The 24906-nt window shown below is 44.9% G+C and overlaps 2 protein-coding genes across 2 annotated transcripts in view; one reads left to right on the top strand and one right to left on the bottom strand.

The window, feature by feature from the left end:
* The window catches only part of TUT4 (terminal uridylyl transferase 4), a 204204-nt gene that overhangs the window by 169061 nt on the left and 10237 nt on the right, over positions 1-24906 (bottom strand). The gene's annotated exons all lie outside the window — the stretch shown is intronic.
* On the top strand, positions 14341-22157 carry GPX7 (glutathione peroxidase 7). Its single transcript, XM_044238243.1, has 3 exons — positions 14341-14700; positions 19461-19722; positions 21294-22157. Exons 1-3 carry the CDS (start codon positions 14341-14343, stop codon positions 21455-21457), a joined length of 786 nt encoding a protein of 261 aa, XP_044094178.1. The 3' UTR covers positions 21458-22157.

Below are 24906 nucleotides of genomic sequence, written 5' to 3' on the forward strand. Positions count from 1 at the left end.
AATGTGCATTTTCATATCATGTGCACATATTTCACATTTATGTAAATGACACCCGATTATGTATCTCATTCTGTATCTTACTTTTATACCACACACTCTATTTCTCAAGATCTATCCCTGCTGCTATGTGCATCTTTAGTTTTTCGTCTCTAACTGCTTTCCAGGATTTTAGAATTGGATGGACAATACAATGCCACTGAAAGTGCTGTGCTATGGAGGGGAGAGCCTTCAACTATAACCTCTACCTCTCTACTACCTTGTCGTGTGAACTTGGGCAAGTGCCTTCGCCTAATTGAATCTTGGCTTCCCCACTTGTAAAATCAGAGGTTTCTTTTACCTCTAACTTCCCCGCAATTTCCCTTAATTTACATACAAGAAACTCTGGTCTAGAGTATATGACTTGATCAAGGTCACACAACAGTTACCCATAGTTTAGCCCACATTTATTGCATATCAGGCATGGTGCTAAGTGCTTTGGATACCTAAATAAGTAAGCCCTGCTGAGTCCCTTCTCCCAGGGCCTTTAAACAGAGCTGTGTTAATTTTCCAAGAGCAGGTGCAGAGAGCCTGCGGGCACTGGTCAGAAGCAGTAGAGATATTAATAGGACATAGCCTCAGATAGAATCTAACACAGCACCTCCACCACCCCAATCAGGCCCCACAACATTCCTGACCTCAAGAAAAAGAAAGAGGTTGGGTATATAGCTTCCTGTTTGTAAAAGGTTATGTACTGCCACAGTATTTACCAACGATAACCTGGTCTAAGACAAAAACCCTTACCTATCTGCATGCCTAATAGTATGCAGGATAAATAAACTTTTATATTCTGCTTTTAAAAAGGTTTTTGTTGTTGAACAATAAAACTGTTGATTATTTACTCTGTGCTAGACACCAAGCACTTTACATATATTATGTCATTTAATCTTCTTTGCAATCCCATAAGTAGGAAGTACTATTACTACCCCTTTTTTATTTATTTATTTTTAAGATTTTATTTATTTATTTGACAGACAGAGATCACAAGTAGGCAGAGAGGCAGGCAGAGAGAGAGAGAGGAGGAAGCAGGCTCCCTACCGAGCAGAGAGCCCAATGTGGGACTCGATTCCAGGACGCTGGGATCAAGACTTGAGCCGAAGGCTGAGGCTTTCACCCACTGAGCCACCCAGGCACCCCACAACCCCCCTTTTTAAAAGATAGGGAAAAAGAAGCACAGACAGTAGATTACTTGTCCCAGGTCCGTGGATTTCAAGCATTGTGTACACAAGCCACAGCAGAAACATAGTTCATGTCGTAACCTGGATCACTCATACCTGTTTCACAATACTACACTAACCCTTACTCTGTGGGACCTACTCTGGTATTTTCCATTCAAGTCTTTTTTTTTTCCCCCCCTCATACTGGTCTGAGCCACTAAACTGATTCTAGGACCTTCTAATGGGTTGCAACTTGCAGTTTGAAAACAATGCCCTAGGTGACAAATATACCACAATCCTAACAAAATTACACAAAATGTGAAGTCATCATACTCTGTAACATGAACTCTCATGTCCTGAGCACCTGCCAGGTTATCGAGTTCCATGCTGCGTGTTAAAGACATGATCTTCCCCTCACAGCACTCAGACACTCAAGGAAACACAGGTAGGTAGGTAATGACAACACAGCAGTAGTTCTCAGTCCTGGCTGCATCTTAGAATCACCTGGAGGATTTTTTTAAAAAGCACTAATGTTGAGGACCTATTCTCAGACTTCCTGATTCAACTGGCCTGGAATGGGACCGGATGTCAGTTATTTTTTCAAAGCTCCCCAGGTGAGGGGCGCCTGGGTGGCTCAGTGGGTTAAGCCTCTGCCTTCCACTCAGGTCATGATCCCAGGGTCCTAGGATCGAGCCCCGCATCTGGCTCCCTGCTCAGCGGGGAGCCTGCTTCTCCACCCCCCCCTCTGCCTGCCTCTCTGCCAACTTGTGATCTCTGTCTGTCAAATAAATGTGTAAGTACTACGTTAAAGGAAAGCTTAGTATAGGCATACCTAGCTACCTAAAGATGTTGAGAGGGGCACCTAGCTGGCTCCATCAGTGGAGCGGGCCACACTTGATCTTCAGGATTGTGGGTTCGAGCCCTATGTTGGGTGTAAAGATTACTCAAAAATAAAATGAAAGATGTTGAGAGAAGCCTCAGTTGTTTTTGGAGTAGTTAAATTTTTTTGTTTGCTTGTTTTACCAAGAAGGAGTTGTTAACTTGTCTAATGCTGTTGGTGGTAAGACTAGGACTGAGAACCAAACAGTGGATTTATCAATTTGTTCTTAGCCCACAAAGAGAATCAAACAAACAAAAATACAAAATTTTCATGCCTTTTGCCATTACTTATCCTGCTCCTTCTGCCATTTTTTCCTCTTCCTTATCCTTATAGCAAGCTCCTGTCCTGCTTCCAGGCTTTATCGGTCAGTCTGAATAGGAAACAGATGACACATTTGGGTTTGCGTGGATACCTTCTGTTTGGCTCTCTAGATCCACTGTGTACTCACAGCCCAGTACAATGAACCTGCGCAGACCAAGTCAGTTTGCTTCTTTGCTCCGTGCTTCCACTTAGGTATGCGCCAACACCCTTGCAGGGGATCGGTGAGAGGGAGGAATGTGAGGGCTGGGTCATCAATTCCCCGGGCTACTTCCTGCAAGTTTCCCTTGAGCTGGCTGTGAACCTTCTTTGAAGGTAACTGGTGAACAGGATTCTTCCAGTTTCTGTAATCTCTCCCCCCCCCCCCAACCCCTCCAGGTCAAGGGGCATTAACAGTTCGCATGAGGTTCCTGGACTCTTCCTAGTCTTCCTCTATACCCCATCCACATGTTTGAAATTAGCCCCTTTGTAAATAAACCTTTGTCTAATTGTCCTAATCTGAATGTGTCATCTGTTTCCTATTCAGACTGACCGATAAAGCCTGGAAGCAGGACAGGAGCTTGCTATAAGGATAAGGAAAAGGAAAAAATGGCAGAAGGAGCAGGATAAGTAATGGCAAAAAGGCTTGAAAATATTGTATTTTTGTTTGTTTGATTCTCTTTGTGGGCTAAGAACAAATTGATAAATCCACTGTTTGGTTCTCAGTCCTAGTCTTACCACCAACAGCATTTGACTAGTTAACAACTCCTTCTTGGTAAAACAAGCAAACAAAAAAATTAAGAGTTTGAAAAATTTTTTAAACAAAATATAAAAAATAAATATATAAAAAATAACTCCTTCTTGAGACAAATCTGTCACTTGTTCTCCATGACACTGCACCCTACTGGTTCTTGTACTTCCTCTGCCTACTCTTTTGGGTCTTGCTTCCCTGATGCTGAATGTTGGGAGTCCCAGGAACTGTTCTCAGTTCTCCCATCTATCTAGACCAACTCTCTATCATCATCCAGTATCATGGCTTTAAATACTCCACATGCTGTCCACTCCCAAATTTATATATCTGACCTGGCGTTCTCCTCCAAGTACAGACTCAGATACCCAGCCTAAATAGAGAAAGAGTGGTGTCTGAACCAGGCTCCTAGAGACAACTGCTACATTTTCAGGAATTTTTCCAGCCTCTTGTTAAACACAGCCATTACTAAAAATTAAGCTATATAAAGTTAAAATGAAATAAATTCTATTTTAAAAAGGTAAAATTTTAAATATCACTTTTTAAAATTTCATTTTAATTCATATCAATTTAATTATAAATTTCATTTATTTATTTGAGAGACAAAGCACAAGCAGGTGGAGGGGCAGGAAGGAGAGAGAGAAACAGACTCCCTAACCAGCGGGGAGCATGATGTAGGGCCTGATTCCAGGACCCCGACATCATGACTGCAACCAAAGTCAGACACTCAGCCAACTGAGCCACCCAGGCACCCCCAAACTCATAATTTTTGTATATTTTATTATTTCCTATGCTCTTGATGTTATTTACAACTATTCTTTCTTATTATGAAAATACTATTTAATGATGTGCTATTCTTTCATCTCTTCCTAACTCCACATTCAGTGACATGTTGGTAGCTCCGAAACCAGTCATGGTGAGAGTATTAGACTGCAGAAATTGGCAAATGCTACCAATCAGAGTTTGACTTGTTACTTTGTTGATTGCCTGTACCTAAGAAAGTAATGTAAAAAAAAATATTAATGATGCAGATTAAATTTAGATAGCATTGTAGCTGTAGCCATTACACTGTAAATAATACTAAAATATTTGGGGACACCTGGATGGCTCAGCAGTTAAGCTCTGCCTTTGGCTTGGGTCATGATCCCAGGGTCTTAGGATCAAGCCCCACATCAGACTCCCTGCTCATCAGAGAGTCTGCTTCTTCCTCTCCCTCTGCTGCTCTCCCTGCTTGTGCTCTCTCTCTTTGTCAAATAAATAAATATAATCTTTAAAAAATATCATTTCAGGAATGCCTGTGTGGCTCTGTTGGCTAAGCGTTTGCCTTCGGCTCAGGTCATAATCCTAGGGTTTTAGGATCAAGTCCCACATCGGGCTCCTTGCTCACAGGGAGCCTGCTTCTCCCTCTCCCTGCCACTCCCCCTGCTTGTGCTCTCTCTCACTCACTTTCTCTGACAAATAAATAAATAAAATCCAAAAAAAAATTTTTTTGAGGAACTCTTCTTCCAGGGTTGGAAAACAACTGAGTCAACAAAGAGTCATTTGTGTCATTGGCTAGTGAAGTTCCAAAATAGTTCTTTCCTGTTTCACTTTCATCTTATTACTTTAAAGATTTTTTTCTATTTATTTATTTGAGAGAGAGAGAGAAAAAACACATGAGCAAGCAGGGGGAGGGGCAGGAAGGAGGAGAGAGAATCTCAAGAAGACTCAGCACCAAGCAAGGAGCCTGACACAGGGCTTCATCCCACAGCCCCCCGAGACCATGACCTGAACCAAAGCCAAGAGTTAGACGCCCAACCAACTGAGCCACCCAGGCCCTCCAACTTGCATCTTACTATTAATGTAAACAAATATCAACCAATACTCACCTTGGAATTATACTTTTTTAATTTTAATTTTAACTCTACCTATAGTTAACATACAATGTTTTATCAGTTTCAGGTGTACAATGTAGTGATTCACCAATTCTGTATGTTACTCAGTGCTCATCACTGTAAGTATACTCTTAATCACCTTCCCTGTATCAGCCTTTTGCCCACCCATCTCCCCACTGGTGACCATCTGTTTGTTTTCTATAGTTAAGAGTGTGCTTTTTGGGGGCACCTGGGTGGCTTAGTGGGTTAAAGCCTCTGCTTTCGGCTCGGGTAATTATCCCAGGGCCCTGGGATCGAGCCCCACATAGGGCTCTCTGCTCAGCAGGCAACCTGCTTTCCCTTCTCTCTCTCTGCCTGCCTCTCTGCCTACTTGTGATCTCTGTCAAATAAATTTTAAAAATCTTAAAAAAAAAAAAAGTGTGCTTTTTGGGTTGTCCCCCCCTTTTTCCCCCTTTGTCTGTTTTGTTTCTTAAATTGTACATATGAGTGAAATCATATGGTGTTTGTTTTTCTCTGACTGACTTATTTTGCTTAGTATACTACTCTAGGGGTCATTTTCATTTCACGTTGTTGCAAATGGCAAGATTTCATTCTTTTTTTATGGCTGAACCTTGGAACAATCCTTGTTCAGCAGCTGCAACCATTAGTTGGCTTCAGATACAAATCTGGCAAAGATTGTGGCACCTGCCTGTCTCAGTCCATAGAGTGCAAGACTCTTGACCCTGGGATTGTGAATCTGAGACCCATGTTGGGTGTAGAGAGTCCTTAAATAAATAACTTTAAAAATTCATTGAAAAACAAACAGACAAGTTTGGCAAAAACTGATGAAAGCATTCTGTGAGAATAAATTGATCATATGGAGTTTATGATAAGGAGTATTATATAAAGTCCTCCCTTCTCCGAGGCTTTGCCTTCTGGAGTTTCACTTATCCAGGTCAACTGCTGTCTGGAAAAAGTCTTCCTTCCGATGCACCATCAGGAGGCCAATAGTCCCCTAATACTACATCACAAATGCCTAGACATTCACCCCACTTCACATCATCACAAGAAGGGAGAATATAAAAGAGGACGTCAACTACCTGTATTGTGACCTCAGTCTGTACTTTCACATTGATAAAGATTTTTTTTAAAGATTTTATTTATTTATTTGACACAGAGAGAGACAGAGAGAAAGGGAACGAGGGGAGTGGGAGTGGGAGAAGCAGGCTTCCCTCGGAGCAGGTGGGCCATGATCTCAGGACATGTTGGTAGCTCATAACCCGAGCTGAAGGCAGCAGACACCTTTGAGACACCTTAATGACTGAGCCACCCAGGTGCCCCACACATTGATGAAGTTCTTCCTCTGCACCCCCCTTCTCTTAACTCAGGCAGAAGACCCTGTGGGCAAAGCATCCCCTAATGGTAGCCCAAAATGCCCTCTCAAGCAATGAGGACTGCCCTGAGCCAGCAAGACCCGGCTGGTGATTGACCCCAAGATAATGATCAACCTGACCTTTACTGTGCACCTGCCTGTACCCGCCCACCACAATCCCACATCTTCTGTATAGAAACCTAGAAGTGTTCTGGACACTTTGGAGACAGACTTTGAGACGCACTAGTGCATTGTCTTCCCGCTGTTGGCCTTACCGAAATAAACTCCTTTCATGTTTGACCACCACTCATCTCTCTGCCTTTGGACTTTGTCAGCAACAAGTGGCCCGGAGGGACGCCTGGGTGGCTCAGTTGGTTAAGCAGCTGCCTTCGGCTCAGGTCATGATCCCAGCATCCTGGGATCGAGTCCTACATCGGGCTCCTTGCTTGGCAGGGAGCCTGCTTCTCCCTCTGCCTCTGCCTGCCTCTCTGTCTGCCTGTGCTCGATCTCACTTCACTCTCTATGACAAACCAATAAAATTTTTAAAAAATCTTAAAAAAAAAAAACAAGTGGCCCGGAAAGCCGGGTGCTCTTGTGCCCCTGCACCCTGACTACAAACACAGTGCAAGATATTTTGAGAGAAGGACCACACTGTGTAACTTTTATATTACTTTGTTATAATTGTTCTATTTTATTACTTGCACTTGTTTTCAATCTCAGACTGTGCCTATTTATAAATTAAACTCTCTCAGGTATGCATTTATAGAAAAAAATCTTAGGTTTGTGGGGTTTTTTGTTTTGTTTTGTTTTTTTAGGGGAGGGCAGAGGGAGAGGAAGAGAAGCTGACTTCCTGCTGAACAAGGAGTCTAAAACAGCTCAGTCCCATGACCCTGAGATCATGACCTGAGCTGAAATCAAGATTCAGATGCAAAACATAGTTTCATAGAGGGTTCAGTACTACCACAGGTTTCAGGCATCTACTGTGGATCTTGGAACCTATCTTCCACAGATGGAGGAGAGCTACTAAATTTTATTATTTGTGAATTGGGTGGTATGTGTCCATTTATAATAAATTTATATGAGCACACACACACACACACACACACACACACCTTTTTCCCTTGGAGAACCAGTTGTCAAACATTCACCAGCACACTCCTACTCATAAGCAACTCCAGAACTGAGCTCTTGATCTTCCATCCCAAACCAGCTGCCACTGTAGGCATCTTCATTTCTTTTTTTTTTTTTTAAGATTTTATTTATTTATTTGACAGACAGAGATCACAAGTAGGCAGAGAGGCAGGCAGAGAGAGAGGAGGAAGCAGGCTCCCCGCTGAGCAGAGAGCCCGGTGCTGGGCTGGATCCCAGGACCCTGGGATCATGACCTGAGCTGAAGGCAGAGGCTTTAACCCACTGAGCCACCCAGGCGCCCCAGGCATCTTCATTTCAGTCAATGGCAAAACTTCATCTTTCCAGTTGCTTTGGCCAAAACCTTAGAAAGTCATCCATGACTCTTCTCTTTCTCTCACACCCTACCTCCAACTACCAGGAAATCCTTTTGCATCTCCTTTCAAACCTGACTACTTTGTACCACCTCTACTGCCATCTCTTTCTTCTAAGCCAATGAGTTATTGCACTAGCCTCTTGACTGGTCTCCTTGCTTCAATGGTGCAGTCAGAGAGATTCTGTTAAAATATGAATTAGAAATGCCACTCCTCTGCTTAAAACTTTTTTCTCTTTTTACATTTTTTAAAAAAAGATTTTATTTATTTGAGAGAAAGAGTGAGGAACTGTGTGTGCACACGCACCTGCACACAGGCGAGAAAGAAAGCGGGGATGGGAGGCAGAGGAAGAGGGACAAGCAGACTCTAAGCTGCCCACAGAGCTTCATACCGCTGATGAGGGAGCGAAGGCAAGCTGAGATGCTTGGGTGGCTCAGTTGTTAAGTGTCTGCCTTGGGCTCAGGTCATGATCCCAGGGTCCTGGAATTGATCCCGCATAGGGCTTCCTGCTCAGCAGGAAGCCTGCTTCTCCCTCTCCCACTCCCCCTGCTTGTGTTCCCTCTCTCACGATGTCTCTCTCTGTCAAATAAATAACTAAAAACAAAAACAAACCCCACAAGCTGACACTCTGTAATCCCCCTCACTCCCACGGGGGCTATACGTGACATTTCTCAGGCACTGCTTGCTGCCCTAAAGCTAAGGGAAGGAAAAACAAATGGTTAACTGATAGAGATCAGAGTCCAGTAAACCGGGAGTCTCCCTCAGTTACAAACGTCTTAGTGACTTACAAGAGTAAAAGCATTGTTACCAATAACCTAACTTCCAGAAGGAAACTCCAAACTATCTTCATATTAATGCTTTACTAGAGGGAAAAATCACCTTAACTTGACAATGACAAGGCGTCTAGTATCTTGTAGATCCTCCTTAGCATACAAAAATCTTTTGAAAAACTCCCTTTTCCCTATGTCTCCCAATACAATCAGTCACCCCTCAGAATCTTGGGGCAGCAGCTCTTCCTGCCCACAGGTCCTGTCCCAGTGCTTTAATAAAACCATGTTTTTGCACCAAAGATGTCTCAAGAATTCTTTCTTGGTCATTGGCTCCGGACCTCACCAACATTCAGAAACTACATCACCACCACCCTGAAATCATGACCTGTGTCCCATGCTCAACGGACTGAGCCACCCAGGCGTCCCACCTACTTACAATCCTTCAGTGGCTCAACATCTCAGCTTCCAAACCAATGTCTTTACAACGGTTTGTGAGGTCCTACAGTATCAGCCTGCTCCCCTCCCATTACCTCTCTAGTGTCATCTCCTGCTACTCTTCCCCTCACCCGCTCCACTCCAGCTACACTGGCCTCTTTGCTGTTCTCCAAACACATCTTCATGCTCCTGGCGTGGGGCCTGTGGACTTGCTGTTTCCTCTGTCTGGAATGTTGCTCTTCTACTAGTTCTCCCCATTGTTTACTCTCTTTCTTCAGTCTTTGCTCAAATACCACTTTCTCAGTGAGGCCTCCTGATAATTTGAATTAAAGTTGCAAAATCCTTCCCATTCCCCGCCCCCATTCACCACCACATTCTCTATCCTTCTCCCCAGTTATCACCATCTAATGAACTATATGTTTCATATTATACATTTTAGTTATTATTCGTTTTCCTCCTATAAGAATGTGAGTTCAAGAACTATTGTCTTTTTTTTTTTTTTTTGTCTCTCCTATTAACTACTATATTCCTAGCCCTTAAAATGTGTTCTGTTGGGGCTCCCGGGTGGCTCAGTCAGTTAAGTGTCTGCCTTCAGCTCAGGCCCTGGATTGCAGGGTCCTGGGATCGAGCCCCATATCTGGCTCCCTGCTCAGTGGGGAGCCTGCTTCTCCCTTTCCCTCTGCTGTTCCCCCTACTTACACTCCTTCACTCTCTCTCTCTGTCAAATAAATAAATACAATCTTTAAAAAAATGTATTTTGTGGATAGCAGGTGATCAGTAATTTGAGGAATGAACAAAACATTAATGAAAATATTCTAAATACCTATATAAAGCTTCTTTGAGCTTATTATGGGGAAGAGGAGTACAGGATATCCAGGAGTGAGTCCCTTACCCTTTCAGGCACTCAGCTAACTGTGTGGGTCTCCCACTTAATAGACCACTTAGAAATAGCTGTGCTCTTTCAGAAACACAAAAAATTCATAGTGGACTGAAAATAAAATCACAAAATATACACTGATGGCTAAAATCAATAGTATCTCATCTCAGATTCTAGCACAGACAAGTAATGAAAGTCACCAGAAGGTTTAAGAAAAATGAACATTTACTGAGTAGCTAGTGTATGCCAGGGGGACAATGATGATTCTGATATGGTCCAGCCTGCCCCAACAGCTGATGGGAAAGATGGCCATGGAAACAGATAACTACACAATATTATCACCACGCCACCAGGAGGAAAATGTACTAGCTACAGAGGCATCAGAGAAGAAAGATTAAGTGTAGTACCAGAGGAGGGTGATATCTGAGCTGGGTTCTCAACAGGGAGGAGGACAGGCCCCAGAAGAGAAATTTAAGTGAGAAACATTACATCACTATTTTTTCCCCCTACTTAGTAGAAATGCCTGCCTATCTGGATTTTTACAGGAAATAGCTTGGCCAAGCTTGCAAAACTCTTAAGTTGTATAGAGCAGAATTTGAGAACTCATGGTTATTGGGACATCCAGAGACAGGCTGAGTGAAAGGGACAGATGGCAGGAAGAGAGATCAACATCTTCATGGGGCAGAGTTAAGCAGGAGCCACTTAATACCATAGAAGCATCATAGGCCTGAGGCTCCCACAGTGAAGGTGGGGGAGGGAGTGGAAAGGGCAGGAGCACTTGATTTCTGTCTTGGCACTTGCCGGGAGCACCTCTTCTTCTTTTTCTCCTCTACTTTTTCTTTCTTTTTTTTTTTTTCTTTTTTTTTTTTTAGGATTTTATTTATTTATTTGATAGAAGACATAGCGAGAGGGAACATAAACGGGAGGAGTGGGAGAGGGGGAAGCAGGCTTCCAGCTAAGCAGGGAGCCTGATGTGGAGCTCATGATCTGAGCGGAGGGCAGATGCTTAACGACTGAGCCACCCAGGCGCCCCTCCTCCTCTCCTTGATAATGTTGTGTGCTCCTGAAGACAGAGGCCACCTTGGCAGTTCAGAAAGATCCCATGTTCTGAATTTGAAGGCCTGGATTTGAGTTTCATTAACTATGTGATCTTGTGCCCACCTTCCAAAACTTCTCTCGTCACAGTATAGAGTGAAGTCTGAGCTCCTTGGCTTGGCACTTAAGACCCTTCTCCATCTGGACCCTGATGACTGCTCTGATCTCATCTACCCTCTACCCTTCTCATCCCAACTGCCAGGCAGACTCTTATGAAGACTCTGTGCCCCCACAGACACTGCTCTCTCAGGCTGACATTTTGCCCTCCCCTTCCCCAAACTGGAGAATTCTCATTTCTCTCTGAAGACATGATTCTAGTGTTACTACCTACCTCCAGGAAGACTTTCCTGACTGCTACTTTAGCAACTGCCTCTAGGCCTTAAAAACCCAGAGTTTCCTCTACCTCAGTGTCTAGAATGCTTGTGCTCTTTCCCATTTCTATCCACTCTCCTTGGAACAGCCAGAGGGATCTTTCGACATCATAAGACTCCCTTCCACTCCTGTACTTTATTTATTTATTTATTTATTTGACAGACAGAGATCACAGGCAGGCCAAGAGGCAGGCAGAAAGAGAGAAAGGGAAGCAGGCTCCCCGCTGAGCAGAGAGCCTGATGTGGGGCTTCATCCCAGGACCCTGAGATCATGACCCAAGCCGAAAGCAGAGGCTTAACCCACCACCCACTGCCACCCAGGCACCCCGACTCCTATACTTTAACTAACAACATCAATGGGCACTTGGGTGGCTCAGTCAGTTAAACATTGACTCTTGATTTCAGCTGAGGTCCTGATCTCAGGGTCATGAGATCAAGATCTGTACTAGGCGTGGAGCCTGCTTAAGATTCTTTCCCTCTTCCTCTGCCCCTCCCCTTTCCACCTCTAAGAGAAAAAAAATTAAAAAAGATAAATAACTACAACAACAAACCACCCTCATTTCTTGGCTTAAGACCATAATCTTTATTGTGGCCTACTAGCTACTTTGTGATCTCACCCCTTACCTGCCGCATTACCTTCCCTTCTCACCCTTTGCTTTCTGTGCTCCAACCAGACTAGTCTTTTTTGCTTCTCAATGAGAAGAGAAACCATGTTTCTCTTTCCCTCAGGACCTTTGCACTTGCTTCCTTGCTTCAACCTGGCTACTTTTTGCTTATTCTTCAGAGTGCAGATCAAACTTTCCTTCCTCTGGTAAGCCCTCCTTGCCTGCCTCCCTTTCCCTCACCAAGCTAGTTTAGGTGGTACTTAACACAGTAGTAATTAGAGACCTATTTATGAATTAATTAATATCTGTCTCCCCCTGGGTAGGGACCATGCTGTCTTGTTCATCACTGCATAAGAGGTGCCTAGAGCAGAACCTGGTACAGACCAGGTTCTCAATAACTGTTTGTTGAATGACTATAGGAGTGCTTAGCCCTTACAACATTACAACAAATCTCCAGTTTACGTGGTTTCTCATGAAAGAGGACTTCAGCTGCCTCAATTTTGACCTCAAATTCCCCGGCTAGGCTCTTTTTTTCCAGTTTGTCTCTTGGCTCAGATGGAAGACCTTGCAGGTAAAGTATCCCCTGATGGGAACCCAAACCACCCTTTTAAGCAATCAGGACTGCCTTGAGCCAGCAAGACCCTGACCATGACTGACTCCAAGACAGTGATCAGTTTGACTGCCACTCCCTCCCTGCACATAGCCACCCACTTTTGCCCCACATTTTCCATATATAAATCTGGACGTACTCTTGGCACTTTGGAGATAGTCTTTGAGAGGTTAATCCGCTGTCTTCCGATGTTGGCCTCACTGAAATAAACTCCTTTCTCATTTTACTACCACTCATCTCTCTGCCTTTGATTTTGTCAGTAACAAGTGGCTAAACTTGGTCTGTTTGGGACCCCTGGAGCCAAGAGCTCTTACACCCGTGTGCCCCGGCTGTTCTCTAACAGCAGCCTGTCAGCTCCTGAAGAACCAGCACAGCATCAGCACCCAGCACCATGCTTGGCATTTTATGGGGCTCAGTAAGGGTTTTCTGAATGTGGGAGACACTGTGATGTGCCACCCAGATTCCCCATCAGTGAAGACCTGAGATATCAACTGCTGGGAGTGTGGTCAGTGGAAAGCCTTTAACAATCGGCCCCTCCAAGGACAGGGTCACCTTGGCTTCCCTCATGCCCCTTTCCACATGGCCCCACATCCAAAGACTGGTGAAGCAGGGATATAAAGCCCTGGCCTGGCCATTTTAGCTAATCTGGGGACTACCCTGATGGGCCGTTCTAGCTCCAGAGTCTCCAGAGACTCCATGGGGTCAGTCAAGACTGTCCTTGGGCCTGCAAGGAGCTCTGGACTTGTGCCCACTCCTGTTCCCTCCCTCCCTTCCACGGGTGTTCATTCCACAGGTGTTCCCTTATAAATTCCTGCACTGTAACCTCCTTTCAGAATCTGCTTCCCCCAAACCCCACCTGCAAAAGGCCCTCTGTCTTTTCTCCCCTTTGTGCCATCTCTTTCAGGGAATGTACGTTCATTCCCCTAAAGTTTGTAGGCACCCTTCAGCTGACAAAGCACTCTGAAGTGATATGGACCAGGAGAAAATGGTCAAGAAATGATTCTTGAGACATTTTTGGTGCAAAAAGATGCTTTTACTAAGCGCGGGGTCAGGACCCGTGGACAGAAAGAACTGCATGACTGATGATACCCTTTTTAGTTAGTTTGGGGATGAACTAAGTCTCTAAGGAATTTGGAAGAAAAGCTTCCAGGACTTTGAGGGGGCTAGGTGCTGCTAAGATAAGGTTATTTACTACTGCCTAGGAAAACATCAGTCATGGACCCTTCGGTTGTCTCTCATTGGGCCATATGCTCAGGAGGTAATTGCAAATATATCTTGGGGAGTGTTTACAGCTATCAGGGAAAGTGACATTAATAACTATTAATAGCAATATTATAACTATTGCTATAACGGTAAAGCAATAAAGGAAGTCCTTGAGAGAGATGTAGGAGTGTTACAATCCCTAAGCCTCAGGAATTCTGCCGGCCGCAGCAAAGTCTGGCCTTTGTTTCTTTTTCTTCCGTCTGTTTCACCTCCATTTTTCTGTTATTCCCATTCTATATCGTCTAGGGGCGTCAGGAAGGGGGACTAGCCAGCCTCCACTGAACGGACGGAGAAGCTGAAGCCCACTGAAGTCGCGTGACCAGCTTAAGGTCGGTCACTGAGCTCATTAAAAGCTGAGCTCTCTGATCCAGTTTTTCACCTCCCTTTCCCGACCGAGTCGCTGCATCCTGGAAGGAGAAGACTCACTGTCACTGATCAGAATGGTCTCAGCGGTCAGAATCCCCAAACCATGTTTCTGGGGCCCGGGAACCGGCGCGCAGTCGGTCGCTCCCCCAGGGCCGGTGGGGAGACTGAGGTCCAGAGCCCGGCGCTCCAGCGCCAGCGAGGCAGAAGGCGAGGGGGCGCGCCCAGCCTCCCCAGCCGCCCGGCGCCGGAGCCGCCTCCGCCCGCCCCCCACGCTGGGTCCCCCCGCCGCGATTTTGCCCTCGCGGCGCCGCCAGCTCGGGAGCCAGTCATGGTGGCTGCACTGGTGGCGGCGTGGCTGCTCCTGTCGGCCGCGGCCTACGCGCAGCGGGAGCAGGACTTCTACGACTTCAAGGCGGTCAACATCCGGGGCAAGTTGGTGTCGCTGGAGAAGTACCGCGGTTCGGTGAGTGTCCGCCCGCGGTAGCCTCGGCCCCTCCCGGGCAGGGCCTGGGTGCTCGAGCCCCGCGACCCAGGACCCTGCGGGTGTGGCTCCGAGGAGGCTCCGCAGCTCTACCCCGGCTCCCACCACCCCAGGCATTCCCCGCGGGGTGCAGCGCCCCCAGATCCTGCTCTGGGTCTGTCCCGCGACGACGTGGCACTGCCCCGGCACGCAGTGAAACCCGAAACTCTCCCAGCGGACGAGGATTTCCCACCCAGCGAGCGACGTTGGGCTTTGGAGTCCGGACCTCTCCCAGAGGCTGATCGTCTCGGCCCAGCCTTTGTCATGCACGGGTCGGAAAGTAACCCCAGCATCCTGCCGCCTTTGTCTCTCCTACCCCCAGTTTCCGCGTCTGGAGCTGGGATTGTTGCTGCTCTTGAATCTAATGAGAGCACTGTGAAAATGAATGCGCAGTGTATTGGAGGTTATCTGTTCAGATGCACGGGGACCTTGCCGGATCTCCCTTTAGAGGGGACACTGGGGCCAGCAGAGGAAAGGTTATTTGCACAGGGTCACACAGCTCTGGAAAGTACAGAGCCTGGAGGAGAATCACACACCCATCTGTGGACTTCTCTAGGCAAACTCCTAAGATGGCAGCTGGGGCTGGGCTCCACATCACCCAGGCTAACTGCTATCTCCTTAGCTCAGAGAGAACTCAAAGAGAAATGTGCCTGGGTGAGTCTTGGAAACAAAGATGAGTTTTGGCAAGACCAAGAACATTCCAGGCAAATAACTGTTCATACCGAGGCTCAGAAGCAAACAGCAAGGAGGACGGAGGATGGGTGGGTGGGCTTCAAGGGTTCTGCTTGCAGAAATATAAAACTCGAGGCTTAGTGGTAGAAGATGAGGCTGAAGGGAGTAGGGAGGGCCCGAGAGGAGCCTTGAACACTATATTCAGAGGCCTAGATTTTGCACAGGGTGTAATGAAGAGTGCTCAAAGTCCATTTCCCAAGATGGACCGGAGACCAAAAAAAGAAGGAAAGAAAAGAAAGAAATGAACCTAGTTAGGGCCTTGTTGTGGGAAAGGTCAGGAGTTGGTAATGGACACATAGGGACAGCATCCAGATTTGGAAGGACTGCACAAAAATGGCTATCAGCATTTTTCTCCTGGGAGAAAGTCTTTAGTGAAGAATGCACTTTCTAAACCTTAAAATGCCCAGTTATGCTGGGAATCCTGGGGGCAATATTCTGTGTCCTGATTGTTCCCCAAGGTGTTGTGAATTTCAAATGAGATGATAGTGTGGAAGTGATATGGGAAACAAAGGCAAAAGAAAAAATTAAGTTTCCTTACTGCCTACAGCCCATTGACAAGTCCTTGAAACAGGTAGAGTGATGTTCTTCTAGGAGCTCAGCTACCTCGATGCTGACACTTTGCTAAGGGCAAGAGGCAATCTTAGCCTGACCCCCCAGGATCCTGTGTGTCTACTTTAACATACAAAAATTCCTTTGGAAACTTCCTTTGTCTCTACCCTCTAAGATATATGTCACCAATCATCCTCCAAGCAAATGACCTACTGATATACATATGGAGGGTCTCAGGACTGAGTTTTTACTAAACAGTAATAAATGACCTTTTCCCAACAATGGCTAGCCCCCTCAGGATCCTGGAAACCTTGTTTCCAAAATACCTTGGAGGCTTGTGCTGTCCCTAACCCCATCTCAACCTGAAAGTATATAATCAGCCACAGCTCATGACCCCAGTACAGCTCGTTCTACCCATGGGTCCTGTCCTCATGCTTGAATTAAAGCACCTTTTTGCACCAGACTTCTCAAGAATTCTTTCTTGGCTGTTGGCTCTGAAACTCAACATTTTCCTACATCAGAAGAACCTGGTAGAGTGCTCTATACCTGTGTTTGGTGGGCCCCAGCAGGAAACTCATCCAGGACTGAGGACAAAAAGCCAGTAAGAGTAGGGCCCATTCCCAGTCAGGTCTTACCTTCCTTCTAGTGCAGGCTGACAGAGAGCTCCAGATTTAGCTCTGCTAAATCATTCATTCATTCATTCATTCATTCATTTATTATTATTGAGCACCTACTGTATGCTAAGTACTAGGCCGGTGCTCGGGATACAGTGGTGAACAAAACAAACAAGTTTCCACTTTAATAGAGCTTATATGAAATGGAAAAGAGAGAGACCATAAACAGAAACAGAGAAGTGAACAAGGTAATTCCTAGTACAGTGGTACTAAGTGCTAAGACATAAATAGAGCAAAGTCTATTTATTTTTAGAATTAATAAGGCACTCAGAATGCGAGGAACAGAAATCTTGGAGAAAAATGACCCAGAGAAGTGATCCCAGAATTCTGAGTGCTTAATACTCTAGGTCATTGGTAAATCCTAAAAAGCACGGGAATGAGAAGCCAAGAAATCAATCCGAAAGGAATTGAAACAAACAAACAAACAGAACAAAATCACATACCTACCAAGAGATAAAGTAAGAATTTGAACCCAGGCAGTCCAGGTCCAAAGCCCAAGCCCATAATTGCGAGGTTTAAAGGGAAACCAGAAATAGTCGTTCCAAGGAAGCTGTAAAGGATTCTGTGAATTAATCCAAGCTGGGTCTACTACTTGGACAATAGGGGTCATTCATTTACCTGTAAATAATTACTGACTCATTATGTGTATCTTAATAGTCTTTTTTAAAAAATTGAAAAAGATTTCCTGGCTCCCAGTACCTGCCTGGCACTGGGTCCAAACCTGGAGACAAAGCCATGAACAAGAGGTTACGGTTTGTGCTCTCAGGCTAACTGGGAAGGCTGTCATTTAGACCAGTGTTGAGTATGGATGAATAGGTGACCACCTGGGAAAGCACTTGTCTCAGGTGTGACCTTATGTACCTGTGGGCCTGAGTGTAGCATATATGCGAATGGTTTGTTTACTTCTGTGTGCACACCTGAGTCTGTGTGTTTGGCTAGACATATATATAAATTAGCTATGTGTATTTGGGTGTGTTTTGGTCACTTTAAGGATAAACTTTTTGGTTTCAGGAATGGAACTAGAAACCGAATTTCCCTCTTTCTAAAAGAGTGGGCAGATGCACAAATGTAGGTTAAAAATAAGAAACCTTTAATGTTCTCATTGTCCAGGTATCCAGTCTGGTGCAAAAAGGTGCTTTAATTCAAGCATGAGGACAGGACCCATGGGCAGAACAAGAAGAAGAAAGAAAGAGGAAGACCGCTAACTAGGGAAGGGAGTTAAGGGTCCTAGTTTCTCACCACCACAGGCAGAATATGACATGCTGACACCAATGAGGGAGGTTGTACTAAAGGCCTGTGGCTCCATAGGATGGGTCCTTCCTTGTCTGGTGGAGGCAGGGTAGGAGAGTTATAACTCATCATCCAGCCAAGTAGTTGTCAACTCCTCTAGGAGACATCCAGCAATGTTTGGAGACATTTTTGACTGCCAAAACTAGACATCTGGTGGGTAGAGGCCAGGGGTGCTGCTAAGCTTCCTACAATGAATAGGATAGCCCCTGCATAATAAAGAAATATCTAGTTCAAAATGTCCCTAGTACTGAGGTAAGAAACTCTGCATGGCCTGAGCAGTTTGTGCCTGTGCATGCCTAGTGTGAGACTGCCCCTGGGAGGTGGCCCTCTTTACAGAGACAGCTAGTATAATCCCTGCTCTTCTAGAAAAGCGGCCAAAGAGATAGGGTCAGGCGGCCCAGACACAGGGTAAGATTTAGCAATTTTTTTTTTTTTAAGATTTTATTTATTTGAGAGAGAGAGAGCACAGAGGAAGAAGCAGAGTCCCTGCTGAGCAGAGAGCCTGATGTGGGGCTGGATCCCAGGACCTCAGGATCATGACCTGAGCTAAAGGCAGACGCTTAACCCACTGAGCCACCCAGGCGCCCCAGATTTAAGAATTCTTTAACAATGTATAACTAGAAGCTAAAAACAGCACTGGTGCCAAAATTCTAACTGCAGTATTATAACTGCAGTTATAATAAAGCCAGCCAGCTTTGTATTTATCACCTAGAGGCTATAAATAAATGCATTTATTATAAGGTGATAATAAATTTAAGGATAAGTTAAGTTAGACTCAAGAAAGTGATATTTGTGCCCTGGAGGGAGAGGGGCAAAATGGGATGGATTGCCGTGGGGTCCTTTTATGAAAAAAACCCATGTCTGTCTATATACCGCAGCAGGTGACTGTGTGCACACTAACTTATTCATTCTGCACACACTTTCTGCTTTCTTTTCCATGTGTTAAGCCCAGGAGTGAAGCAGGCGTAGCCTTCAGTGGGTTCACAGTGAGTTTATTACAAGGGAGACCATCTAAAGTGATGAGTGGCGGATGACTGAGCCAGAAATTGAACCCAGATCTGCCTTTCCACTCCTCCACATTACCTCCTGATGGGAGCTCACCAGCGTGTGCGTCTCTTTCTGTAAATGTGTGTGTTTATGGGCACGTGTGATGTGCTCTGATATATTTTGTGTCTTGGGGCATACGCATCCCCATTTATGGAGAGTGTGTTCTCATCCTCATGTGTGTTCATGTATGTGCGTGCACACATATCTGCGTGTTTGATTTCATTTGTGCCTGCATGTGTTCTTCTATCTGTGTGAGGACTGCATGTTTACATATGTGTACGTTGTGTCTTTGTATTTATGAGAAAGCATTAATTATTGGGGGGCTCACTGTGTGGGCGTGTTAGGTCATGTACAAGTGCATGACTCGTCACTGGGTTGTGTATGTGTCTGGGTTTTGTTTTTGGCGCCCAGGTGTCCCTGGTGGTGAATGTGGCTAGCGAGTGCGGCTTCACGGACCAGCACTACCGAGCCTTGCAGCAGCTGCAACGGGACCTGGGGCCCCACCACTTCAATGTGCTTGCCTTCCCCTGCAACCAGTTCGGCCAGCAGGAGCCCGACAGCAACAAGGAGATCGAGAGCTTCGCCCGCCGCACCTACAGTGTTTCTTTCCCCATGTTTAGCAAGGTCGCAGTCACTGGCACCGGTGCCCACCCTGCCTTCAAGTACCTGATCCGTGAGTCCTGATCCTTTCCCTCATCTTCCTGTAGCTGGCTGAGGTCATGGATCCCTGGGCAGCAGAAGCCACTGGAGGGCTGGGTGACCTGGGGTCCCTTCCAGACCCCTGCATGTAGGTTCGTGGTCTGTTCCAGCACTAATCTTTGAGGGTGGGCTGAGAGGTATTCCTACCTGAGAATATCTCTAACCCCACCTCACCCCGCTGCCTTGAGGTTCTCCCTTACTCTTGCAGACTTCTCTGGGATCCTGTTTTCATACGCAGGGGTTCTTAAAAGGAGATTGGGCCCTCAGATTTAGTCAACATGAATTAGTCGAGGTTATGGACTTAGGTTAGAGAAACCAAGGCACAGACAAGGGATGCCGCATGCCTGGAGAAGGCTGACCAAGATGGCTGACAGGTATCTCCTTTCCTGAGTTAGGGGCAAAGTTTGTAGACCATGGGAGGGAAACCTTTGGAGCCCAAAATACCAGATCTTAATATTTCAGAAATAGATCCCTTCTGCATCCCCAGGAGCCTCAGAACCACAAGACAGGGTCATGGGCCAAGCTTGTCACTGTGCTGTGGTCCTGTTTCCTCCCTTGGGCCTTCCTCTTCCTTTTGGGGGCTCCATTTTTGCCTTCTATTCCATGCTTCTGACTGCCTTCCTATCCCTCACCACCACCCCCCATTTATTTGGAAGAGTAAATGAAAAACAACAGTGTAGCAAACAAAAGATCCCTTACTGAGGCAGATCTGAATTTTGCTCTATGGGTCAATCCTAATATTTGCTTTTTTCCCCCCGTGTGTTTTTATTAGTTCCTTTCCAGTTCCCATAGTTATAGATCAAACCCAACACTGCTTGAGAAGCAACTGGGGAGCTCTTAAAAGTGCTTTAGACTGACACCTACTGAATCAGGGCCCAAGAATCTGCTGCTTTTACCCCCCTCCCCCACCATACCACCACTACCACCATGATTCAGATGCAACCAGTCCACAGACTAACATCTGGAAACTATTAAGATTTCATTAGAGAATAGAGTGTAGACTGTTCAGTAGTTTGAGATCATTACGAAAGGGGGATCTGATACTGCTTTATCAAGCACTTCACAATCCTAAAGCAATAGTTCTCAACCTTGGGGCCATACTGACATTTCCTGGAGAGCTTTTAAGTAATACTGATGGCTAAATCTTAACACCAGAGATTCCGATTTAAGTAGTCTGGGGTGTGGACTGGGCATCAGGGTTTGATTTGATTTGATTTTAAAAATTTTATTTACTTGAGAGAGAGAGAGCACATGCATGAGCAGGGAGGAAGGGCAGAGAGAGAGAGAAGCAGACACCCCGCTGAGCAGGGAGCCCAATGCAGGGCTCGATTTCAGGACCCCAAGATCATGACTTAAGCTGAAGGCAGACACTTAACCAACTGAGCCACCCAGGTGCCCCATGGGCATCATGATATTTAAAAGTTCTTTAGTTAATTCTAACTAATAGAACCACTGCTTCAAGGGAAGGATGGACACCAGTAGTGGAATTCCAGGAGATGGGGCACAGGGAAGCACACTTTGCTCTCCTTCTTCCTTTTTCTCTAGAGACTTCTGGGAAGGAGCCCACCTGGAACTTCTGGAAGTACCTAGTGGCCCCAGATGGAAAGGTAGTCGGGGCTTGGGACCCAACTGTGTCGGTGGAGGAGATCAGGCCCCAGATCACAGCACTCGTGAGGAAGCTCATCCTGAAGAAGCGAGAAGATTTATAACCACTTTCTCTCCTCTCCCCCGTCCTCCCACCCCTGCCATCCTCCACCTTGAATGGGTGACCAAAGCAAACTCAGTGGTGCTCAGTGGTGCTTAGAGGGAGGACTATGGACTCTCCTTCCTCCATTTTTAACCCACCTACCCTATCACATCTATGGGGGGGGGAGGGATTTCTAGTATTTGGGTTATTTGAGTCTTAGAACAACCTATAGGAACTCTTGGACAATAAGAGCTCTTGACCAATGAATCACCAGCGAGTAAGAACCTCTAGCCCATGAAAACATGTGGCAAATAGAAGTATATCAAGAAATAATCTCCTGCCTATTAAGAACTCTGTAAAATGGGACCAATTCCTACCTCACAGGGCTGTTGTGAGGATGAGGATGAAAGATCTATGAAAGTGCCTAGGGCAGTGCCAGTTCACTAGGAGGCATTCAATAAATTTTTTTTGCATATAAACCATAAAATAATTTGTAATCAATAAAAACTTTTGCCCAACAGGAATTTCCAGCCATTGAGAATCCAAGGCCAAAGATTTATTTGTTACTGTAATTGATTTCCTCTGTGTTTTTTTTAAATCACAAAGTAATGCAAATAGATTGTAAAATAATACAGGATGATATAAAATAAAAATGAAGATATCCCTCTTATTTTCTATATCTCACTCCCTGGAGGTAAATAAATACTGTCAGCAATTTGGTACAAAGACTTCCTAATTTTTTTTATCAAGCCAATGATTATTGCCCAATAAGAATTCACAGACCAAAACTACACTATAATAACAAATAGGCAAAGGATGTGAATAGATAATTCACGGAATAATGTAGATGGATAATAAGGATATGAGAAGATACTCAGCCTCATTAAAGTTGGAAAGATTGTTTTAAATGATAATACCCATAGTTGGTAAGGATGTGGGGAAATGGCATTCATAGTAACTGTTGGTGGGACAATACATAGTAACTGTTGGTGGCACAAGTTTTTAGATGATGATTTGGCAGTATCTTACATCATTTTTCGTCCTAGAAGTCTCCCAAACTGTGCAAATATATATGTACAATAATATGTATGTACATTGTTCATACTAGTGAAAACTGGAGGGACAACTTGGTGGCTCAGTAGGTTAAGCATCTGACTCTTGATCTCATGGTTGTGAGTTCAAGCCCTGTGTTGGGCTCTATACTAGGTATGGAGCCTCCTTATACGAAGAAATGAAAAACAAGACAAGTATCCAATAGTGAAAATTGGATGCAACCCTGTATCCATCAATATGGCCTGATAATGAATTATGGTACAAATCCAAATGGCACACTAATACAGTTATTAAAATGAATGAATTAGGGGCACCTGACTGGCTCTGTCAGTAGACCATGCAACTCTTGGTCTCAGGGTTGTTTTGAGCCCCACATTGGGTGTAGAGATTACTTAAAAATAAAATATTTCAAAAAATATAATTAATTCTTCTCATTTTAATTTTTTAAAAAAGATTTTATTTATTTATTTGACAGACAGGGATCACAAGTAAGCAGAGAGGCAGGCAGAGACAGAGAGAGGGGGAAGCAGGCTCCTTGCCGAGCAGAGAGCCCGACACGGGGCTGGATCCCAGGACCCTGGGATCATGATCTGAGCCGAAGGCAGAGGCTTTAACCCACTGAGCCACCCAGGCACCCCTTATTTTAATTTTTTTTTTTTTTAGTTTTTTAAAAAAATGTTATACCCAATGTGGGGCTTGAACTCAACCCTGAGACCAAGAGTCACACACTCTACTGACTGAGCCAGCCAGGTGCCCCAAAATGAGTGAAGTAGATTTCTATATGCTACCATAGAAAAAGTTGTCCAGAAGTGATAAAAGGGCAACTTGTAAAACAGAATGAATATATGCACACACACAAAACTCTAGTATGGGGTGCCTGGCTGCTCAGTCTGTAGAGCATGTGACTCTTGATCTTGGGGTTGTAAGTTCGAACCCCATGTTGGGTATAGAGATTACTTAAAAATAAAATCTTTTTTAAAAAATCCAGTATAAAGAAGTATAATTTTTAAAAAATTTTATTTATTTATTTGAGAGAGAGAGAGAATGAGTAAGAGAGAGAGCATGGAGTGAGGGAGGTCAGAGGGAGAAGCAGACTCCCGGCTGAGAAGGGAGCCCCATGTGGGATTTGATCCTGGGATTCTAGGATCATGACCCAAGCTGAAGGCAGTTGCTTAACCAACTGAGCCATCTAGGTACCCCAAGAAGTGTAATATTTTTATCAAAACTTTTCTATATTAAGTGAGAGAGAGAGGAATATAAACCAAACTATTTCTTTTTTCTTTTCTTTTCTTTCTTTCTTTTTTTTTTTTTTTTTTGAAGATTCTATTTATTTGAGAGAGGGAGCATGCGGAGGAGGAGCAGAGGGGCAGGCAGACTCCCCAATCCCTGAGCAGGGAGCCCAGCACTGAGGTGATGCAGGCCTCAATCTCAGGACCCTGAGATTAGGACCTGAGCCAAAGTCAGATGCTTAACCAACTAGGTCCCCCTAGACCAAACTATTAATGGTGGGTGTCAATGAGGGAGTCAGGGGAAAGAGGGGATAACAGGAGACCTTCACAGTCTTTGTTAATTATTTCTCTAATGGTTGAATTTTGAATGTAAAATATGTATTTCACTCTTTATAGAAATACAAAAAGAGGCAGCTAAAAACTGAAGTAATGGGCAAAGTTACTGATTGATAATTCATTAACCATAAGAATTTCATGTCCACTTCTCCCAAGGTCACTTTTCTAGAAGGCAGACTCAGATTTAAGTCCTGGCTGTGCCCCTGACTCAAGGACTGAGCAAATTGTTTCCTCTCTGCTGTCTTCCATTTTCCCACTGGACAATGAAAAGTTTGAACTGTGCTTATAGTTTTTGCAGTGTCCCTTAGTGGTCCCCCTCAAAAGCTACCCAGAGTAAATGAAGGCTCTCTGCGAGCCGACCACAGGCCCCACGATGGTAGTCTCCAGCCTGCCCTTACACAACCTGCTCCAAGTTTCAGCTCTGCATATGCTATGCGTATACACACACACACATACACACACACAGTGAAATGCAGCAATCATAGAAATGTTCGTGATGGACACCTCAGAACCACATTCTCAGTGGACATCTCTGACCTGTCTTGCTGGACCTCTCAGCCACATCTGACATTGCTGACTGCACTCTTCTCCCTGACACATTCTCTTCCCTTTCATGCCACTATCTTTCCTGGTTTTATGCTTTTCTCTTTGAGGGCTCCTTCCTTTTCAGATCTGTTGATGTCTCTTCCTCCTGCCCACTCCTTCCCGGTTGCTCTTCCTTGGAGTACCAGGCTGGTCCTTCTTCTCACTCCATGTACTCTTCTTCAGCCATCTCATTTTTCCTCATAGTTTGACCATCATCAATGCCCTATTTTTTTTTTAAGATTTTATTTATTTATTTGACAGACAAATC

The sequence above is a fragment of the Neovison vison genome, chromosome 2 (genome assembly GCF_020171115.1).
Source record: "Neovison vison isolate M4711 chromosome 2, ASM_NN_V1, whole genome shotgun sequence".
NCBI lineage: Eukaryota > Metazoa > Chordata > Mammalia > Carnivora > Mustelidae > Neogale > Neogale vison.